At 40.8% G+C, this 18,186-nt stretch overlaps 1 protein-coding gene across 1 annotated transcript in view; it reads right to left on the minus strand.

Moving 5' to 3' along the window:
- ACE (angiotensin I converting enzyme) overlaps window positions 1–18,186 on the minus strand; it is a 60,472-nt gene that overhangs the window by 24,004 nt on the left and 18,282 nt on the right. The window contains exons 3-9 of the mRNA XM_089674597.1: window positions 12,798–12,891; window positions 9,917–10,060; window positions 5,834–6,025; window positions 4,780–4,877; window positions 3,829–4,001; window positions 2,275–2,498; window positions 1,141–1,285 (exon numbers count right to left, since the gene is read on the minus strand). Of these exons, the coding sequence (XP_089530723.1) occupies window positions 1,141–1,285; window positions 2,275–2,498; window positions 3,829–4,001; window positions 4,780–4,877; window positions 5,834–6,025; window positions 9,917–10,060; window positions 12,798–12,891 (1,070 nt within the window). The remainder of the gene's footprint in view (window positions 1–1,140; window positions 1,286–2,274; window positions 2,499–3,828; window positions 4,002–4,779; window positions 4,878–5,833; window positions 6,026–9,916; window positions 10,061–12,797; window positions 12,892–18,186) is intronic.

Genomic DNA, 18,186 nt, shown 5'->3' on the forward strand with positions numbered 1-18,186 from the left:
TTTCCTTGCTACTAAATATTTCACAGTCAACTGTTAGTGGTATTGTAAGAAAGTGGAAGCAACTGGGAACAGCAGAAACTCAGCCACAAAGTGGTAGGCCACGTCACATGACAGATTGGGGTCAGTGCATGCTGAAGTACACAGTGTGCAGAAGTCGCACGCTGCCTGCAGAATCAATAGCTAAAGACCTCCAAACGTCATGTGGCCTTCAGATTAGCACAACAGTAGTGCGTAAAGAGCTTCATGTAATTGATTTCCATTGCCAAGCAGCTGCATCCAAGGCTTACATCACCAAGTGCAATGCAAAGTGTCTGATGCAGTGGTGTAAAGCACGCTGCCACTGGGCTAGAGCAGTGGAGAAGTGTTCTCTGGAGTGACAAATCACCCTCCTCTGTCTGGCAATCCGATGGACGTGTCTGGGTTTGGTGGTTGCCAGGAGAACTGTATTTGCCTGACTGCATTGTGCCAAGTGTAAAGTTTTGTGATGGGGGGATTATTGCGTGAGGTTGTCCTTCAGGGGTTGGGCCTGGCCCCTTATTTCCAGTGAAGGGAACTCCTAAGGCGTCAGCATAATAAGACACTTTGGACAATTTCATGCTCCCAACGTTGTGGGAACACCTTGGGGATGACCCCTTCCTGTTCCAGCATGAATGCAAAATGATGAATTAGAGTGGAGACTGCAAGCCAGGCCTTCTCATCTGACATCAGTGCCTGACCTCACAAACACTGCTGGAAGAATGGTCAAACCTTCCCATAGACACTCCTAAGCCTTGTGGACAGCCTTCCCAGAAGAGTTGAAGCGGTTATAGCTGCAAAGGGCGGGGCCAACTTAATTTTGAACCCTACAGACTAAGAATGGGATGCCATTAAAATTCATGTGCGTGTATAAACAGGAGTCTCAATACCTTAGGCAATATAGTGTATAAATACACACACACACACACACACACACACACACACACACACACGTCTGAGCTTTCGGGTGCACACCCTAATGCAATAGGCTATGCACACCTACATCTATTGGGATGCAGCAGCTGCACAGACACTGCTCCCAATTTATGCTGGTGTAGATACATGCCTCCAAATGCATACAATGTGAATGAGCACACTTTTCTTGTGTTGCCTTCCAAACTCTACCTGAGATTCCACCAGTCGTAGTTGTATCGGCTAGGAGGAGTTCGCCCATTAAAAACATTCCACCTCCACTGGTCAATCAAGTAGCCAAAGGGCAAGAAGGCAATCTTCTCCAAAGCCATCTTAAGGAGGTAATTAATATCACTCTCTAAGGAAAATAAAAGAGTGCATTTTAAATGTATATAGATCAATACACAGAAACAAGATAAACTTGTGGAGCGTCTATATTTGCATAGCATGCTTGGGGGATTAAAGTAGTAGATCAGGCAGGTAAGAACACTGAAAGTGGAACTGCTCTGTATCTGAGCACTACAAACCAAAAGCGCTGTTTAATTAATTTTTAATATTCAAACTCCCCCATCCATCCATGTCCCTATGCTTTATTTTGCTGAGAAATAACTTAGAACCCCCCCTCCCCTAACATTTCTGGCAGTGGCCATCTTCAGAAAGGGCACGGATTCATGCAACATTTACTGCCTGGAATCCATTTGCCCTTAGTTCAGGCATGCAGACAGAAGGGTATGCTTAGCTGAGAAAACCCCCCTTTCCCTCCTGAAGACTCCTGGGATGTATGACATAAATTTTCCTAGGTATGTAAACCAGGAATTAACTGAAGAAATTTAAAAAAGCAGTTAAACAAGCAAATATACACTTTCCTATCTATTTACTAATGCTAGCAGCATAAGCATTCAAAATAGTCAATGTTGATTGAGAGAGTGCAGTTCCACTTAGGAACTGTATGCAGCTGCTTGGTCTCATTGCGTCATGTGTTGCTGTGTCAGGTTATATTTAAAATTAACACCTTCAGCACTGTTTATTTTGATACAACAGTGTCTAATTTATTTTAATGAAGCCAACATAACTTAAAGAAAATGACTGAAAAGGACACAGAGCTGCAAACATAGAACATTAATTTTTCTCTATAAAGCATGCAATACAAGTACATCAAGGATTAGCAGAAAAGAGTGGCCAGTAGCTCTGCTGTCACCCCAAACCCCACAGCCCAGAACCAATTGCCCCCCCCCCCCCACTCGCACACCTTGTAATTACAGTCCAGGATACATCATATCCTTAGCAGAATATATAATTTATTTTACACCAGCAATTTCATTAGGAGGTTGTGATAAAACAACTCACCTAGATCTTCTGTGACCTCAGTGAGCAAGCCGATCGTTTTCAGATGTCCTGGGGTGGATACAGAGAGAGACAACACATCTCCTATAGCCTCATGGAAACCTGGATTAGCTCCTCGGCGGAACGAGACTGGCTGGTCTTTATACTGCAGATAATACTCCACATGTCCCATCTCATGGTGGACAGTGAACAGTTGCTCCATGGTAACTGTGGTACACTGCTTGATCCTTTAGACAGAAGAAAAGTTTGTTGCAGTGATTTAGATTAATACACCCCTAGGAATTAAAATTTTTGCTGTTGGAAATCTTCAGAATGTTTAGTTGCAACTAGATTCTAAAAAAATTCAAGCCTCCATGTACCATTGTTGGTACATGGAGAGCCTTGTAAAACATTGCTGTATATAAAGTAAAAGGTAAATATAACCAGGAGTTCTATGCTCCAGTAACTTTAGTCTAATGAAGAAAAAGCAGGTGCTGCCACAATCACTAGAAATACCCAGCCAACATTTACCTGCTTTGGTAGCAGCTGAAGTCTAGCCTCATACACTGGTAAATAACTTTGAGGGCTTGGCCTCCCAGGGCAATCTGATAAATATTTTTTTTTGTAACTCATGATTATGTGATCCTTCAAAATACCAGGGGGACATTCTTTTTTGTTGCCTCGTGATTGTATGTGGTCAGGTTAGATGCAGTGCTGTGAAAGAGCTTTTCGGGCCTAAAAAAACCCACTACTTATTGCAGCCAACTAGATTTGTGCAAAGAGATTCAGATTCTAGAACGAGAAGATCACCGCGGCGCACGAATCTGCACATGCGTAGGATCCCGACAAGACATACAGGCAGGCGGGCACTAGGACCCAGGCGCGCCTGTCACCAATGACTGCGCCGGGCAGGCACTAGGACCCAGGCGCGCCTGTCGGCGCCGGGCGGTCTATTTAAACCAGCTCTTGCAATGCTCACATTGCCGTATGGTCTTGTTCCTGTTTGTTCTGTTCCTGAGATTGCCTTGTTGCCGACCTAGCCTGACCCTGATTGCTGTTGACCGTCTCCTGCCCTGACCCCTGGCTCGTCTTGACTTCTCTCTGCCTGTTCCTGATGATCTGACCTCCTGCTGCTGATCTGACCTCCTGCTGCTGAACTTGGCCTGTGACCCAATTACCCTCTGATTACTGCTGTGTACCGTTTGCCTCCACTGTTACCGACCCGGCCTGCCTGACTTTGCTATCTCTCCACGGTGCCATCTGTGCATCCATCCTGCACAGATCCATCCTCTGCTGCCAGATCTGCTCCGCCTCTTCACAGTAGGTTCCGATCCGCTTCATACCACTGGCATTTACCTCTACCACAGCTGGGTGTACTCAGGGACTGCGACCTGGTCTCAGCCTGCTCCAAGTCCATCCCCACCATCAGGGGCTCTGGTGAATAAGCAGACTGGGGCTTAGATTCCACGCCCTGGGGAACCCTGGCCTGTGGATCTCTAGAGTCACTGCCAGTCAGTACCTGACATCTGCCCTGACAATACCTTGGATATACAATCACTCCTATAGGTGTTGACTCACCTGAAGTCTTCCCTGTTGTAGAAGTCCCATGCAGAGGCATGACACACCACTTCCCGACCATCTGTGGGCTTTTCCAGCATAGACCTCTGCCAGAATTCTGGTGGCATCTCCAAAAGACCCAGAGAGGTGAAGAATTCTTCTGAGACCCGAAACATGTGGGTGGCATTCCAGCCCTATACAGAGTGTGAAAAAGTCATTACATATTTTATCTTCAGATATCAGCAAATGTTCATTCAGTATTTTCTATGTTCTATATAAGAATAAAAAAGGCAGGGTTTCTAAAGTTTATTGCTTTGAAGGAAGAAATTTTTTGAGGCGGTCTCAAATCTTCTTTCAGAGTAAAGAGGAGAATCTGCCTAGAGTAGGGTTTCTCAGCCAGGGTTCCTCCATAGGTTGCTAGGGGTTTCTTGAGCAATTTCTGCCTCTTCGATATGTTCCCATTGACACCACTGATCTTCATAGCCATTTGTAAGCTCCCAATACCCACAAGTGTAAGGAACATTCTTCCCAATGACCATCACACTAATGTATCATGAGTTGTAGATATAGTAATAGCAGGGGTTCCCTGAGCCCGGAAGTTATTTCAAGGGTTCTTCTATGCTGAAAAGGTTGAGAAAAGCTGGCTTAGTGCCAGTATGAGCAGTAGAACTTATGCTGCTCTGCATAGCCAGGGAAAAATTTTCCTTCACCATTTCCTGAGTCAGTCATAGAACTTTCTGTGCCACTGAATAATCAGCAGCAGGATGCTCATTTACTGCCCACTGAGCAACCAGGAGACACAAAGCTGACATGAGATCTATAAGGCTCACATTTAGGAAAGAGCGATGACATTGTGACAGAGGTGTGTGGATCACAGAACTAGCTAAACAGAATTACAAACCCTGTGGTGTGTAATACAGTTCCTACACATGTAATTTAGCCAAGTCTGCTTGCCGAAAATCCCTGGTTTACCTTTTCCCTCATAGTGTCGGTTACATCCACATTGGTCTTGCCAGGGAAGGGAATCATCATGTCATAGATATTATTCCATGTTTGTGACCACATATTACCTGTAGAAATGGACACCAGTCAGTCAACACATTATTATTATTATACAGGATTTATATAGCGCTGACAGTTTGCTCAGCGCTTTACAATATAATGGGAGACAATACAGTTTAACACATAAAAACAGCCTAGGGTAAGTCAGCATAAAACAGCAGTTTATTATTGGCGTATACACCCTTTAGGCTCCATTACATATTTGCGTTTTCCCTTACGGCTATTTAGAGCTTTGTTGGTAAGAATTTCCCTTGCTTCCTGTATTTGGTGACATTTTTACCAGGACAGGGATACAAACATCAACATGGGGTTGATTTATGAAAGGCAAATAGACTGTGCACTGTGCAAGTGCAGTTGCTCCAGAGCTCAGTAAATGAGGTGAAGCTTCACTTTGCATAGAATACCCAATCACATGCAGGGAAATTAAAAAAAAAAAAAACAAACAAACAGCATTTTTGCTTGTATGTGATTGGATGGTGAAAGTCAGCAGAACGTCTGCTCATTTACTAAGCTCTGGAGCACTTGCAGATTGCACAGTTTATTTGCCTTTAGAAAATCAACCCCAGTATTTCTTTTTTCGTGAATATGGGAAGTCTAAAAATCCCAACTGCACTTGGGAAAAAGTTAGTGGGTAAAGTTTTTTTTTTAGGTTGAAAGGACTTTGAAGGATTTACTCTTGATAGATATCTATCAAGAGTAAATCCTTAACAAACTTACCCTCTGTGTTATTACTGTGGCACACCACTATAGACTGTATGGCATATAGTGGTGTGCCACAGTAATAACACAAAGGGTAAGTTTGTTAAGTACAAAAACAGCAATAAGCCATCATCTGGTTGCTATACCAATCATCATATTTTGCTCTAGGTTATGAAAATATGAAAAAAAAAAAAAAATAAACAAATTAAAAAAACCTTTGGCTCCTCTTGTATCCATTCGTCCTCATTTGTGTCAGTAAACTCACCTAATAGATGTGCAGGAATTGGGCCTTGTAGGTTTACGTATTTTTCACCATATCTCTCATAGAGTTTTCTGCGAACAAAGGCATGGAGATTGAGGTACAGAGGCTCCAGTTGCTGATAAAGCGTCTCCAGGTCATTCTCAAAAGTCTTAGAGGTGTACCAAGAACGCCACCATTCTCCTGTGTCTGAGAATCCTGTATCAAAAAAGAGCTAACATTACTTTATCCAGCTTACAACAACTTTTCTCCCAAGTGAGGTTCCAGAAAAAAATTGCCTATAATTCTGCTTTTACAAGAGCAGGGCATTACACACCAGCTCCACTAGAGGGAAACCGTCAACCAGAAAATCTGACATTCTATGTCATATATTATAAAATGGAGAGATGCGTTATCTAGTTTTATATTATCCAATATCTTATCTTTTATCTTTACTCAACCATTTACTGGCACTTGTAGTAGCAATTTATTAACAAAATATACAACATGCCAGCTATGAAACACAGTTAAAACAGCTTTGCCAACCTCTTGCAGCATTTAATAACTGACAAAACATGGAAAATTTACTGACGGAGCATCTTTTTTTTTTTTTTTTTTTACTGAAAACCTGAAAAATGACATTAACAGACTAACAATCAATATTTAAATAGTATAAACACAATAGAGAAACACCAACAATACCCATAACAAGGAATTTGACTGATTTACACTTCCAAAAGTCAACACAGCATGACAAATTATCAGCCCCTGATATTTACAGAGTTTTAAAATTTGATCTTTACAAAATGTCCAAAAATGTATTGATGGTTGGCAACCCCGAGTTAAAAATACATGGAGATAAAGGATATAAACAAAGGCTGATACCGGGTTTTTCTATCATTTAAAGCAAAAACTTCAATAGTTTGAGGTCAATTTTATTTTCAAGTTTAGAAGTACGTAAACGGTTTTCGATTTTTTATTTTTTTTAATCTCTATTTGACTTCAATATCTGATAAAGGACAAATTATAGCTTCCACTCATTCACTTGCATGTGCAAGTTTCCTCTTGATCTAATGGGTTCTATGAACATTTTTTTTCCAACAGAGGGGCTAAACAGTTCTTGAAAAACATTGGAAAAAGGAGACTAAAGCTCTACCTGTAGGCTTACAAGAAGAATGCACACAATGTATACTATTTAACCCTGGCCATAATAAAATATGTACAATTTCACTACACGTTCCCTTAAAGTAGACCTGAACTAAAATAATAAAGATGAGGGATGTTGTAAGGAACATCTATCAATGTTAATTGTGCATATACCAGATCCTGAAAGATTTACCTTTTGTGTTGTATCCCTTCTGAAAAATAGCAAAGCATCTTGTATGCGAGAATGGCTAGCCTCATAGCTGTATATCTACAGAGAAAGATCATCTAAGGTACTGTCGCTGGCAGCTGCTTGCTGGACAGGAATCTGTACCCAAGAACCTGCAACACACGCATATCCCTGCTTCTACTTCATTTATTCTGTGGATCTGTGCTTCCTCCATCTCTCCTGCTGATTGAGTTTTCACCCACCAGTAATTAGATCACCAGTCATCTAGGAGCAAGTCTAACATGAGGAAGTAAAGCCCTGCCTGTACCAAGATGGCAGCCTCTATATAGAGACACAGTATAGACCAAACAGGGTAATTCAGTAATGTAGAAAACCATCAGGTGTAGCAGACTATAGCACATACTGGTAACTAGTTCTTTCCCCTCATTACCTTTTGAGGACACCGTTTCCACAGCTAAAGTCCTCTTTAGGTGGCCATGTTATCAGAAGAGGGAAACCTATGCTCCATTTGTATATTTTCTCTGTTTTTACAAGAATTTTCTTGCACTAGAACATTTTTAGCTAAGCCAAACCTAATGTCTATCATTTTGGTTCTAATCCACGTGTCAAATACAAGGCCCACTAGCCAAATTCGGCCTGCCAGGCCATTTCACGTGGCACTCGCACCTGTGGTGTAGCTGCGTGACCCCCGTCTCCACCCCGACCTTGTTTTAGCAGTCCACAGCAGAGAGGACGACATATTTCTTCTGCTAGATTGTACACTTTTCCATGCAGTCACAGAGAGTCTTTTCTCTGATCATCCCTCCCCGGTCTCAGTAGCCGACAGCAGAGAGGAGGACAGAACAACTCCTACAGATCCTGCTCCCCTCTATGGAGGATGCAGAACCCCCTTATCTCTGCCTCCTCTTGTCTCAGCATCTAATCTTACAGATACAGCCAACCCTTTTAGGGCAACCACAATGCTGATGATGCGGCCTGCAATGAAATGGAGTTTGAAACCCTTGTTTTAATTAATGACGTAGAAGAATTAGCAACTTCTATCACTACCCATAGCCTCTTTGTAGCTATGAAAGGTGTGAAATAGTTCTATTCTTGTTGCATCAGTGGAAGCATAGATTATGTTAACTTGTTAAAAGAAAGTTTAATACCAATACAGTATGGATATTATTTTGTAAGAGGCAACCATTCTGTAATGTTAACAACAGCACATACTCCTCATCATCGCACTGCTAGTGCAATAGGAATGGACCAAAGTACACACAGATAAATGATAAACAGGTTAGCTCTGACAAACAATTACCAGGCTGGAGAATGGAATGTAGCAAGGACAAAATGCAAGAGTACAGATAGGGTGTTAAGTCATAAAAGACATAAAATGTAACAGAAAAAACAACGTATGCAAGATCAGGGTAAGGAATCACTGAAGTGACAAACAAGAGCATGCCCCTGCTCATTGTGCAGTGGTATAAAAGCAGTGCGTTTGCAGGTGCATGCGTGTGAGTTTATAAATTCGAAGCCAGAATTATCCAAGCTTTTGGCTATATAAGATCACAGTAGGGCTAGTCCTACATCCATAGATCTCTAGAGAAATTAATAGATTCCTCCATGCACACTGAACAGCACAGAGAGTGAAATCCCTGCTGCCAACTAATGTATTCAGGCAACCGCAGCAGCCATGGCTACTTGAATACTCCAAACAGTTACTGCACCAGGCAGCAGTCACTGTTCAGCCAACATTTTTTCACTCAGTTCCTTTGATTTTTCAATCAAAGTTTGCTAAGCTGGACGATGCTGACAAAGCCATCCATGACTCGAGTGTTGTCCATTTCTTGTTGAATATGAGCACCGGGTGGCGAGCTTTACTGTATTTACTCATGTAGGTAGAGATGGGTCAATGCCATACGTCAGTGCATTATAAAAAGGAATATACATTTTATGCATAACACAGTTTCCTCAAATCAGTTCAAGCCTCATGCACACTGGACATTTTTATAGCTGCCCCTAGGGGCATCTGGTGTTTTTTTTCTCCTGCCTCTGAACTCCCCTACATGTTATCCTATGTGTTCACGCACACAGACTTTTAAATGCACAGTAACACTAGGCATTTTTAGCGCTCGAGCGTTCATTTATTTCAATGGCCTGAATAAACTATTCTGGCCAATTAAATGAATTAATGTCCAAATGCTTGATGCTGGTAAATGTTGCTAAACACGTTACACACTTTTACAAGCGTCAGGCTTTTTTTGGTCAAAACTCTACTGCCAAGAAGAGGCTTCTTAAAGAAAACGTTCAGTGTGGATGAGTCTTTATAGTGAAATGCCTTGCTGGAAGAGACTCAAAAGTTTTAGAATGAGTAAACAGAGTACCATGTGCTACTGCTGTGTCACCAGAAAGACTACCATCTGTAGTATGAATATTCACTAATGAATAACATGGGAAACAGATTCTCTAGTTTCCAGCAAGGCTTCAACTGTTCTAATTCCTTCCTAGGCATCCTCTGCAACTTTTTCAGGTGTGATGTCACTTCCAGAATCGCAGAGGATGCCTGGGAATTTGACATTTTAGTTAGAGCATAGCCAGGTGCTGAAGAAGACTCCTACTTTAGCGATCTGTAGTAAGGAGAGAGAAGAAAACGGGAAAAAAAAAAAAAAGAAAGAAAAGAACTTGTGCACTAATAATTTAATCTAAAAACAGTTTTTATAGTTTAAATAACACCACTAGCATCCAGATAATTACAGATGGTGCAATAACACTCACTACACTCAGTTATTGCTTACCATCCAGTCTGTAAGCCTTGTTACTGAGCTGTACAAACTGTTCATATTTGCTTCGTAGAGGTATTCCTGCAGAGTTATGCCAGCCTTCCCAGGCATACAGTAGTTTCTTGTAGCTGCGTGAAGTTGCCATGATCTCAGTAAGTTCTAAAATAAGTAAGTAAAATCATTTATCACTATAGAAAAAAAAAAAAGGATTCTTTACATACACCATAATGTTAAAACTTTGCATTCCAATATGGAGACATATTTTCAGATTTTGTAAGAGAGTGTGGTGCTAAAGGCAAAACCATAATGATATATATCAGTGGTCTCCAGATGCGGTCCTTAGGGCACTATTTTCATCCACAGATACCAACAATGGGGCATAATCCCCCTCCCACTGACACCAAGGATGGGGCACAATTCCTCCCAATGACTCCAATGGTAGGGCATGATTCCTCCCACTGACGTCAGGACCTTTTCTACTCTCAATGGCCACAATCCAGCCCCCCTTAAGTCTGAAGGGCAGTAAATTAGCCCTTTGTTTAGAAATTTGGAGACCCCTGATATATATAAGGCAGTCTGTCACTAGTATTAATACAACAGTCTATTTTTCTGAGTCCTTCCTGGAAAAAAACATTTTTTCCCGTGTTGATCCTGCTGTTATTTTTTCTAATTTAACAACTTCAAGTTGACTTGATTCCTGGCCCTTTAAGAGCTTTAAAAGTCGAAAGGTGGAGGCGGGCATTCAGGTCATGTAACTGCTGTGATTGGCTGTCACAGCAGTAACATTATTGGAAAGTTCCCGTTTGCAAGTGTGCATAGGGAGCTTACCAGTCCCCACCAACTACTGTGCTGGGAGCACGCAGGGAGCATGCCATCTGCATGGTACGTTATTTTAACAGTGACGCAGATATGCATCACTATGCGTTAAGGCCCCCCCACCAAGCGGCCGCATATACGCGTACGGTATAGTCGGCGTGAAAAGGTTAATTCAACAGATCAAGCTGTGGAAGTTAGAGGGGTTGAGACAACTCAACTGTGTGACCAGCGGTCTTTGATCGTTCGGCTCTTGGTCTTTGAGTCGACGGGGGACAGACGCAGCATTGGAGCAATGCTGCATCCATCTAGGTGGATATGACAGTTTGTAAGCACCCCTGTCAGTGTTAAAAGAGAAGTTCAGAAATGTAAAAAGACAAATTGTCATCTTTTATTCATTTAGTTAAAAACCTTTATTCTCAAAACAACAAAAAAAAAAAAACAAAACAGTTTCTTCAACGGTTTTAAAAGGGTTAGCTGGAGTTAGGCTTTAATTTGTTAGCCACTTACGTAAAGTCATTCAGCAGGGACCGGCTGTATTCCGATTAGTGTGTGGCTATCCAAGCTCAATAGAAGTCAATTGTTTGATTGACTTCTGTTGGAGGGACAAAAAGAGTAGGCAATGTAAATTTCTTACACGGATATATTGGGTACTTATGAGTTAAAAAACTTAATTTTTCCCATCTTTATGCAGGATTACCATTCAGCCTTCATTTAAACATGCTCCTGAGCCCGAGAGCATGGAGGGATCATGGGAGTTTTCGTTTTAAGCTCTTTTTTTAATTAAGTAAATATTAACAGCAGTTAAAAGGCATCACTTACATAAATGGAAAGGCAGGGGGAACGATGAAAAGGAAAAACAAAAGTGGTTATTTTAGGTCAATTTACATTTAGATTTAACCACTATACTGGTACGCACTTCTACAGTTAACATATTGGTGAACATGTTATAGCCAAGTTGTCCCTAACTGTGGAAATTAGAACACAAGCCATCTAAAAAGTTAAAAGCTTTTCTTTATTATAAATCTATTGCAAACTTTTTCAGGCTTTTTTTCCCAACAAGTTCTAGCTCTTGTTTGCTGGGCTGTAAAAATCTGTATTTCTACTTTTATATTTGGAGCCATTTGAAAACAGCAGAACTGCAGCACTCTCTCTCTACAGATTCTTCTGCATATTTCTCATTATTAAAGACTCCCATTTACTGTAGGTAAGAAATGTGCTTATAGTTTACTCAGAAAAGAGGCAGATGCAAATCTGCAATATATTTTTTTTAACTCATTTTGCCTTTAAAAATGTAGACATCAAATAAGTATTGAAAGACAATACCAACATAAAGCTTTGTAACCCCCCCTTCAAAAAAAAAAAAAAAAAAAGTCAGCATTATAAGTAATAAAGTAATTACAGAACAAAGATATGTAAACCCAACATTTCATATTCCTGATATGTGACTGCTGAACAATGTACTTGTATGAAAAAAAGTATCTTGTTCTCTTTGTATTGCTTCCTTTGTGTGAAATCCCTGGTGTTCCTGCCAGTCCCTCTGCTTTCCTATTAAAAAGTGACTACAGTAGGCATGAGAGCACAGCATGGTCAGTTCTCTAGCTGTGCTGGGAACTCAGCCTGCTCTCCTCCAATGATCAGACTTGTCCTGACACACCCCTTCCTGCACAGCTAATCACTGGGAAGATCAGTGTGCTGCCTATTCTCCTGCCACAGCTCTTATGCAGCAGAGAAAAGAGTATGTAATCACTTATAGAAACATTATAAATACCTTTTTTTTTTTTTTTTATGTATACACATATGTTTTGTCTTTCATTTCTATTTTAAACTGAATGAGTTGTCTTTCATTTCTATTTTAAACTGAATGAGTTGTTTTACAATCACTTTAACAGGCCCATAGGTTAAATGCAAAAAGGACTCTGGAGTTTTTTTTTTTTTTGTTTGTTTTTTTAAAGAGGTCAGTAGTGTCAGCTTCTAGGTTTCCCTCATGGAAGGTTTCCTTTAAAGCAAGCATTTCACTTCGCACCAAGTTCCCATACTCTGCTATTCCTCAGTATCATTAGAAGTGTCAAACAATGCATACCTGGTTCAAGTGACCAGCAGTCTGTGGTTTGGCTAGGAGGGCACACTTTGGATGTTGAATAGATTCGGTCCATATCGCTGAGGATAGTGTTGTACTGTGCAAAAGAGCATTTATAAAAATCAAACGAATATATTTGGAAAAGCCAAGCAAAACCTGTTTACATTTTCACAATGAAAAAAAAAGACCAAACAGTCCAATAGAGAAGCTAGTAACTGTTAGTGACTACTAGGTCTTGCAAAGTGCAGTGGAATAGAGGTTGAATGGGTGCTGTAGGTTAAATCAAACTCTGGCTATATTGGTTGTCAATCCCGCCCCCCAGTATTCGTTCCTTAATCAAATGCAGGTGCAATTCTCTCTGGCATCTGCTCTCCCCTGATTATTCTGTGTTACAGAGAAATCAAGGGAGTAAACTCCCACACCTAGACATAATGGCTTAGAACAGTGGTCTCCAAACTGCGACCTGACAGCTCCTACAGCACGTTTCCTTCCAATGATATGAGGCACTATTCCTCCCACTGGACACCAACAGTGGGGCATATTGCCTGCCACTGACACTAATGATGTGGCAATATTCCTCCCAGTAATACCAATGATAGCGCACTACTACTGACCACCAACCCTGAGGCCATGTTTATTCTCACTGATGCTGGGCCCGGGACATTTTCTATCCCCATTGGCCACAATCCAACCCCCCTAATGTCTGAAGAACAATAATCTGGACCTTTGTTTGAAAGGTTTGGCAACCTCTGGCCTAGAAGTTCTTCTTCGATTGTAGTGTTTATTTGGGGTAACAAGTTTTTTTTTCCCAGCATGCTGTGGAAGACTGACTTGTTTCTCCCCTAGATGTGACAGTTGGATATAGGGATGGGGGTGCATATGAGAACGCAAACTTCTTTTGCTGCTGCAGGGATCTGTTTTTTTGTAGTGCAGATTTACCTCTGGACTTATAGGGAAAGCACATTTCCCATAAGAGCTTATGTGCAAAATATGATATGAGGTGAGAAATAAAGTGTCATCATTAACTCTTCTCTCCCATTACCTAAAGAATTGCCATTAATGACTTTTAAAGCAGAACACCAACTCTGTTAATGTGATGTGTCTCCTCTCTCTGCATGTTAAGTTATGGGGAGTTAATGGTTTGCAAAAAGGATTTACATGCCGATGTACTGTAAAACTGTTGGAAAGCTCTGATGGAGATTCGCTCTAGTACAGTTACATATGGCTCTGCCATGAGAGTCAGTGTCTCCTAAACCTTTGTTTTAAGCCAATGCAGTGTCAAACTTTACATTTCAAATTCCATTTAAGCTTTCAGTTATAATTTATTTTCTTTAGAAAGCATCCACATTCTAGGTAAAGTAAACCCTGCAACATTCTTCATTGAAGGGCATTCAGCTCTATTTGTGAAAGCAGTGGACTCTCTGCAGAGGTCCAACACACCCCTTGCTGAATAAGTGCTGCAGCCATCCAATCAGTAAATCTCATACTTGCTGCTCATTGGAGCTTTAGCTATTACTCAACTGGGGCCGCATGTTGGACCTCTGCAGAGAGATCACTTCTTCCACACCAAGAGCATCGGTCCTTGTTTGCAATAAACTGGCAAATGACAGGCTTTTCTACTTGTGGCAGCTTCCTAAAGAAAATTAACTGTAAGATGTTGCACACCTTTTGGTTGGATGCACCTGAAATTTAGGTAATTTAAAAATGGAAAGCAGAGTTGGCCTTTAAGTAAAATCTGGGCAATTGTCTATCGAAAAATACAAAAACTACATATAAGTTACTAACGGGAATTCTGGCATAAGGCTTCAATAATTTTGGCACTTTTACCAATTCCCCTTGTTTAACATCACTTTTACAAGAATTTCGTGTGTCATCTGCCTCATAATTTAATATCTCTCTATCAAAACCTCTCATTAGAAAAATATGGCAGAACAGTTTAGTGATATCATTTCTGTTGCATATTAACTGAAAATTAGATACAAGAGACAGTTTGAACTATGTGACATAGTAAGATAAGGACAATCATTTAAAATGACAAGGTACTTAAACTATTTAAACATTATACTCCTACTTTGTGAAGTGGGAGGTATTTTACAAATGTAACTGCTTTACATTTTTCAAGCAAAATTCCACTATTTTCACCAATTCATCTTTGGCTCATGAGATTTTCTAATACTGTTGGGTATGGAACAATGAAACCTTAGCTGCATAGAAAGTATCCTGAAAGGATAATGGATATGAGCCATACTTTGCCCATATTTTGAAAGGATACAAATTTTGAAAAGGTGGAGAATAGTACATTCTAGTGTCAAACTGGTTGAATGAAAATAAGGCAGTGAAAGAACACAATATTCCATTACACAATGGGGCAGATATACTAAATCTGGAACTAAAACAGTTCCTTTTAGCAACTGGGTATTATTCTTTGGCTGACTAGCAAAATCTCATTTGAATCTGATTGCTATGGGCAACTTGGGTACTTTCACATTAAACCATAAGATGTCTATAGAGATAAAGAAAATCCTGGGCAAAGCACAGGGATCATTCATGAATTCCCATTCATGTATGGGAAGTGAAATTTGTGCATTCAGCATACGTTTCCTCATTTCTACACCAGCAATTACTTTACAGGCTGTGTGAACCTAGATTTGGATAGAGTGATCTTTTCCAGGGAATGCAAGTAAAGCCACTCTCAGTCCATTACTATTTACAAAGTGTTGTAACTGAAGCACCACACCACTGCTAAGCGGTCCAGATACAACTTTATTTCAGTAAAAGGTCAGGAGTACAATTCAAAACGTAGCCAATGTGTTTGGGGGTCTAAGTGCCCCCTTCATCAGGGCTTGATTGGCGACAAAGTGAAAAAACTAGAACTGAACCTACGATGGTATTTTCTTTCCAGTGTGATTTAAATGCATAGTGTGGCTATGTTTTGAATTGTACCCTTGACCTTCAATGGAATAAAGTTGTATCTGGACCTCTTAGCACTGGTGTGGTGCCTCACTTTCAACTCATTTTACATCACACTACAAGCCAAGTAGACTTGAGATCCTCTGGGGTGTAGAAACTGCCTATCCAGGAACCAGATCATTTAAACCAACAATAATACCTTAAGACAGGGGTCTCCAAACTTTCTAGACAAAGGGCCAGTTTACTGTCTTTCAGACTGTACGGGGGCCGGACTGTGGCCATTGGGAGTAGAAAATGTTCCGATGTCAGTGGGAAAAAATAATGTCCAGTGGTGTCTGTGGGAGGAATTGGTGTGTCTGGGAGGAATTGTGCCCCATCATTGTTGTCATTGGGCCCCATTGTTGGTGTCATTCGAAGGAATTGAGCCCCATTATTGGTGTCAGTGGGCCCCATTGTTGGTTATAGGGAGAAATTGTGCCCTATCGTTGGTGTCATTGGGAGGATATGTGCCTCATTGCTGGAATCAGTGGATGAAATAGAGTCCCCAAGGCCGCAGTTTGGAGACCACTGCCTTAAGATAAACATACCAGTAAAATAACCCTACGGGTCTAGTGCTTTTTCCACTTTCCTCAACTTTACCATTTACAAACTGATTTGCTCCTCTCTAGGCATCAGAATTCACTTTCTAATAACTAGCACTAAAATATTTATCTTCTTTTGTATTAGGTGGGACCCATTCTTATTATAATGTGGCAATGGGCCAGGTGGGACCAATTCTTATTATGTGGCAATCTAGACAGAATAAGCAATTGCTCACAGGCTTCAGTTCAAGGCAGATCAGTGTGAAATGAACTCTGGCTGCTACAGGCTACAGCACAGCAAGTTTAATTTTTTGGACTGTGTTCACTTTGAAAGGTGAAGATTCATCTTAGCAAAAGAGGTGAAGTTGTGTTCAATTCAATCATCAAATCGTGAGCATGTAAAATCCCTTTTCATTTTTTTATTATTTCCCTTGTATATTAGTGAGTATTCAAAGTGAACACAGCTTCAACTTATTTACCAAGTTAGGTGAATATATACATTGTAAAGTGAACACTCTGCTAAGGAAACAACCTCTACTCCTTTAGTAAATCAGCCCCATTGCCCTATGGTAATTTGGCTGTATGTAGCAAGCACAGAATGTGTGTGTATGCAGCTTTTCTTGCGTGCCGGCTGGCTGCAATCTTTTCCTTTCTTTCAAGGATCCAGTGTGCAGTTGCCGGGTGTTTGAACTCATTAAATGCTTGAATCGCCTTCCATCTGAAGAGCTCCAACAATCCCTGACATTTCTCTACATCCATCGCCAGCTCCTTATGGCCTGTTCAAGGTCAGTACAGGCAACAATCCCCATAACAGGGATGCAGGAGAAGAGGGAGGAGGGCTGTGTGAGTGGAAGAAAGAAGAATGCACAATTTCCTTTACAACATGTACTGCCATAGGACTTGTATTTTATATCACAGGCATACAATGGACACTGCGTCATGAACAGCCTACTTATTGACCATGTACTGTTTTTTTCCCCAGGAAAATAGTAGGTCACCAATTCTAATTATATATAACTACATGGAGGGAAGGAGGTTTTTGGTCTTAAATTTGTGACCCAAAAGATAGATACGTTTTTAAGAAAGCCCCGGTGATGGTAATTTTGCCAGTTTATCAATATTTAAATGTTATAGGATAGCTTCTTAAGTCACTCATGATGGTTGAAATACTTGTTAAACTGCAATACTGTGAAAACACAGGTGCGGAAATTAATTTTGAGTTCATTTTCTATTAAGAGCTCCTTAGCAAAATATGAACTAGGTACAATGATGTGTTCTAGGCAATGAAAACAAAATTCTGTGACAGACAATCAGTACTGACCTACAGGTAAGCCAGGAGCAAAGACTACTGTATGCATACCTGTACCTACTAGGCACTGAATTAAGCTCATCTATTGTTAGCTGGTGCCACCCATGCCTGCAGATCTTTAAAATGTCTCCACTGGATCCCAGGAGCCCTAAGCCATCCAATAAGAGTTTTGACATCACAGATAGACAAACTTTGGCACATCCTATGTGCTGCCATATTTCATACTACAACACAATGCTAATTTCAATTGGTTGGAAATACACCTACATTGCATTGTGAGGTGCACTGTCTCTTGGAAACCCAGGAGCTGCTTGAGAATCTTTTTGGGCCTCCTTGAACACGATGGAAGCATCCTGAAAAATGCAACCATGGGAGAGCGCCACTAGCAGCTTGCTATTAGACAATGGGGTTATTTACTAAAACAGGAAAGTGCAAAATCTGGTGCAGCTCTGCATAGAAACCAATCAGCACCCAGGTTTTAAATGTCAAAGCTTAACTGAACAAGCTCAACTATGAGGCTGGTTGACTACCATGCACAGCTGCACCAGATTCTGAGTGCTCCAATTTTCCCCCAATGTTGGTTCAAAACCCA

The sequence above is a fragment of the Staurois parvus genome, unplaced genomic scaffold (assembly GCF_062004578.1).
Source record: "Staurois parvus isolate SC_StPar_1 unplaced genomic scaffold, SC_StPar_1.0 ptg000151l, whole genome shotgun sequence".
Classification (NCBI taxonomy): Eukaryota; Metazoa; Chordata; class Amphibia; order Anura; family Ranidae; genus Staurois; species Staurois parvus.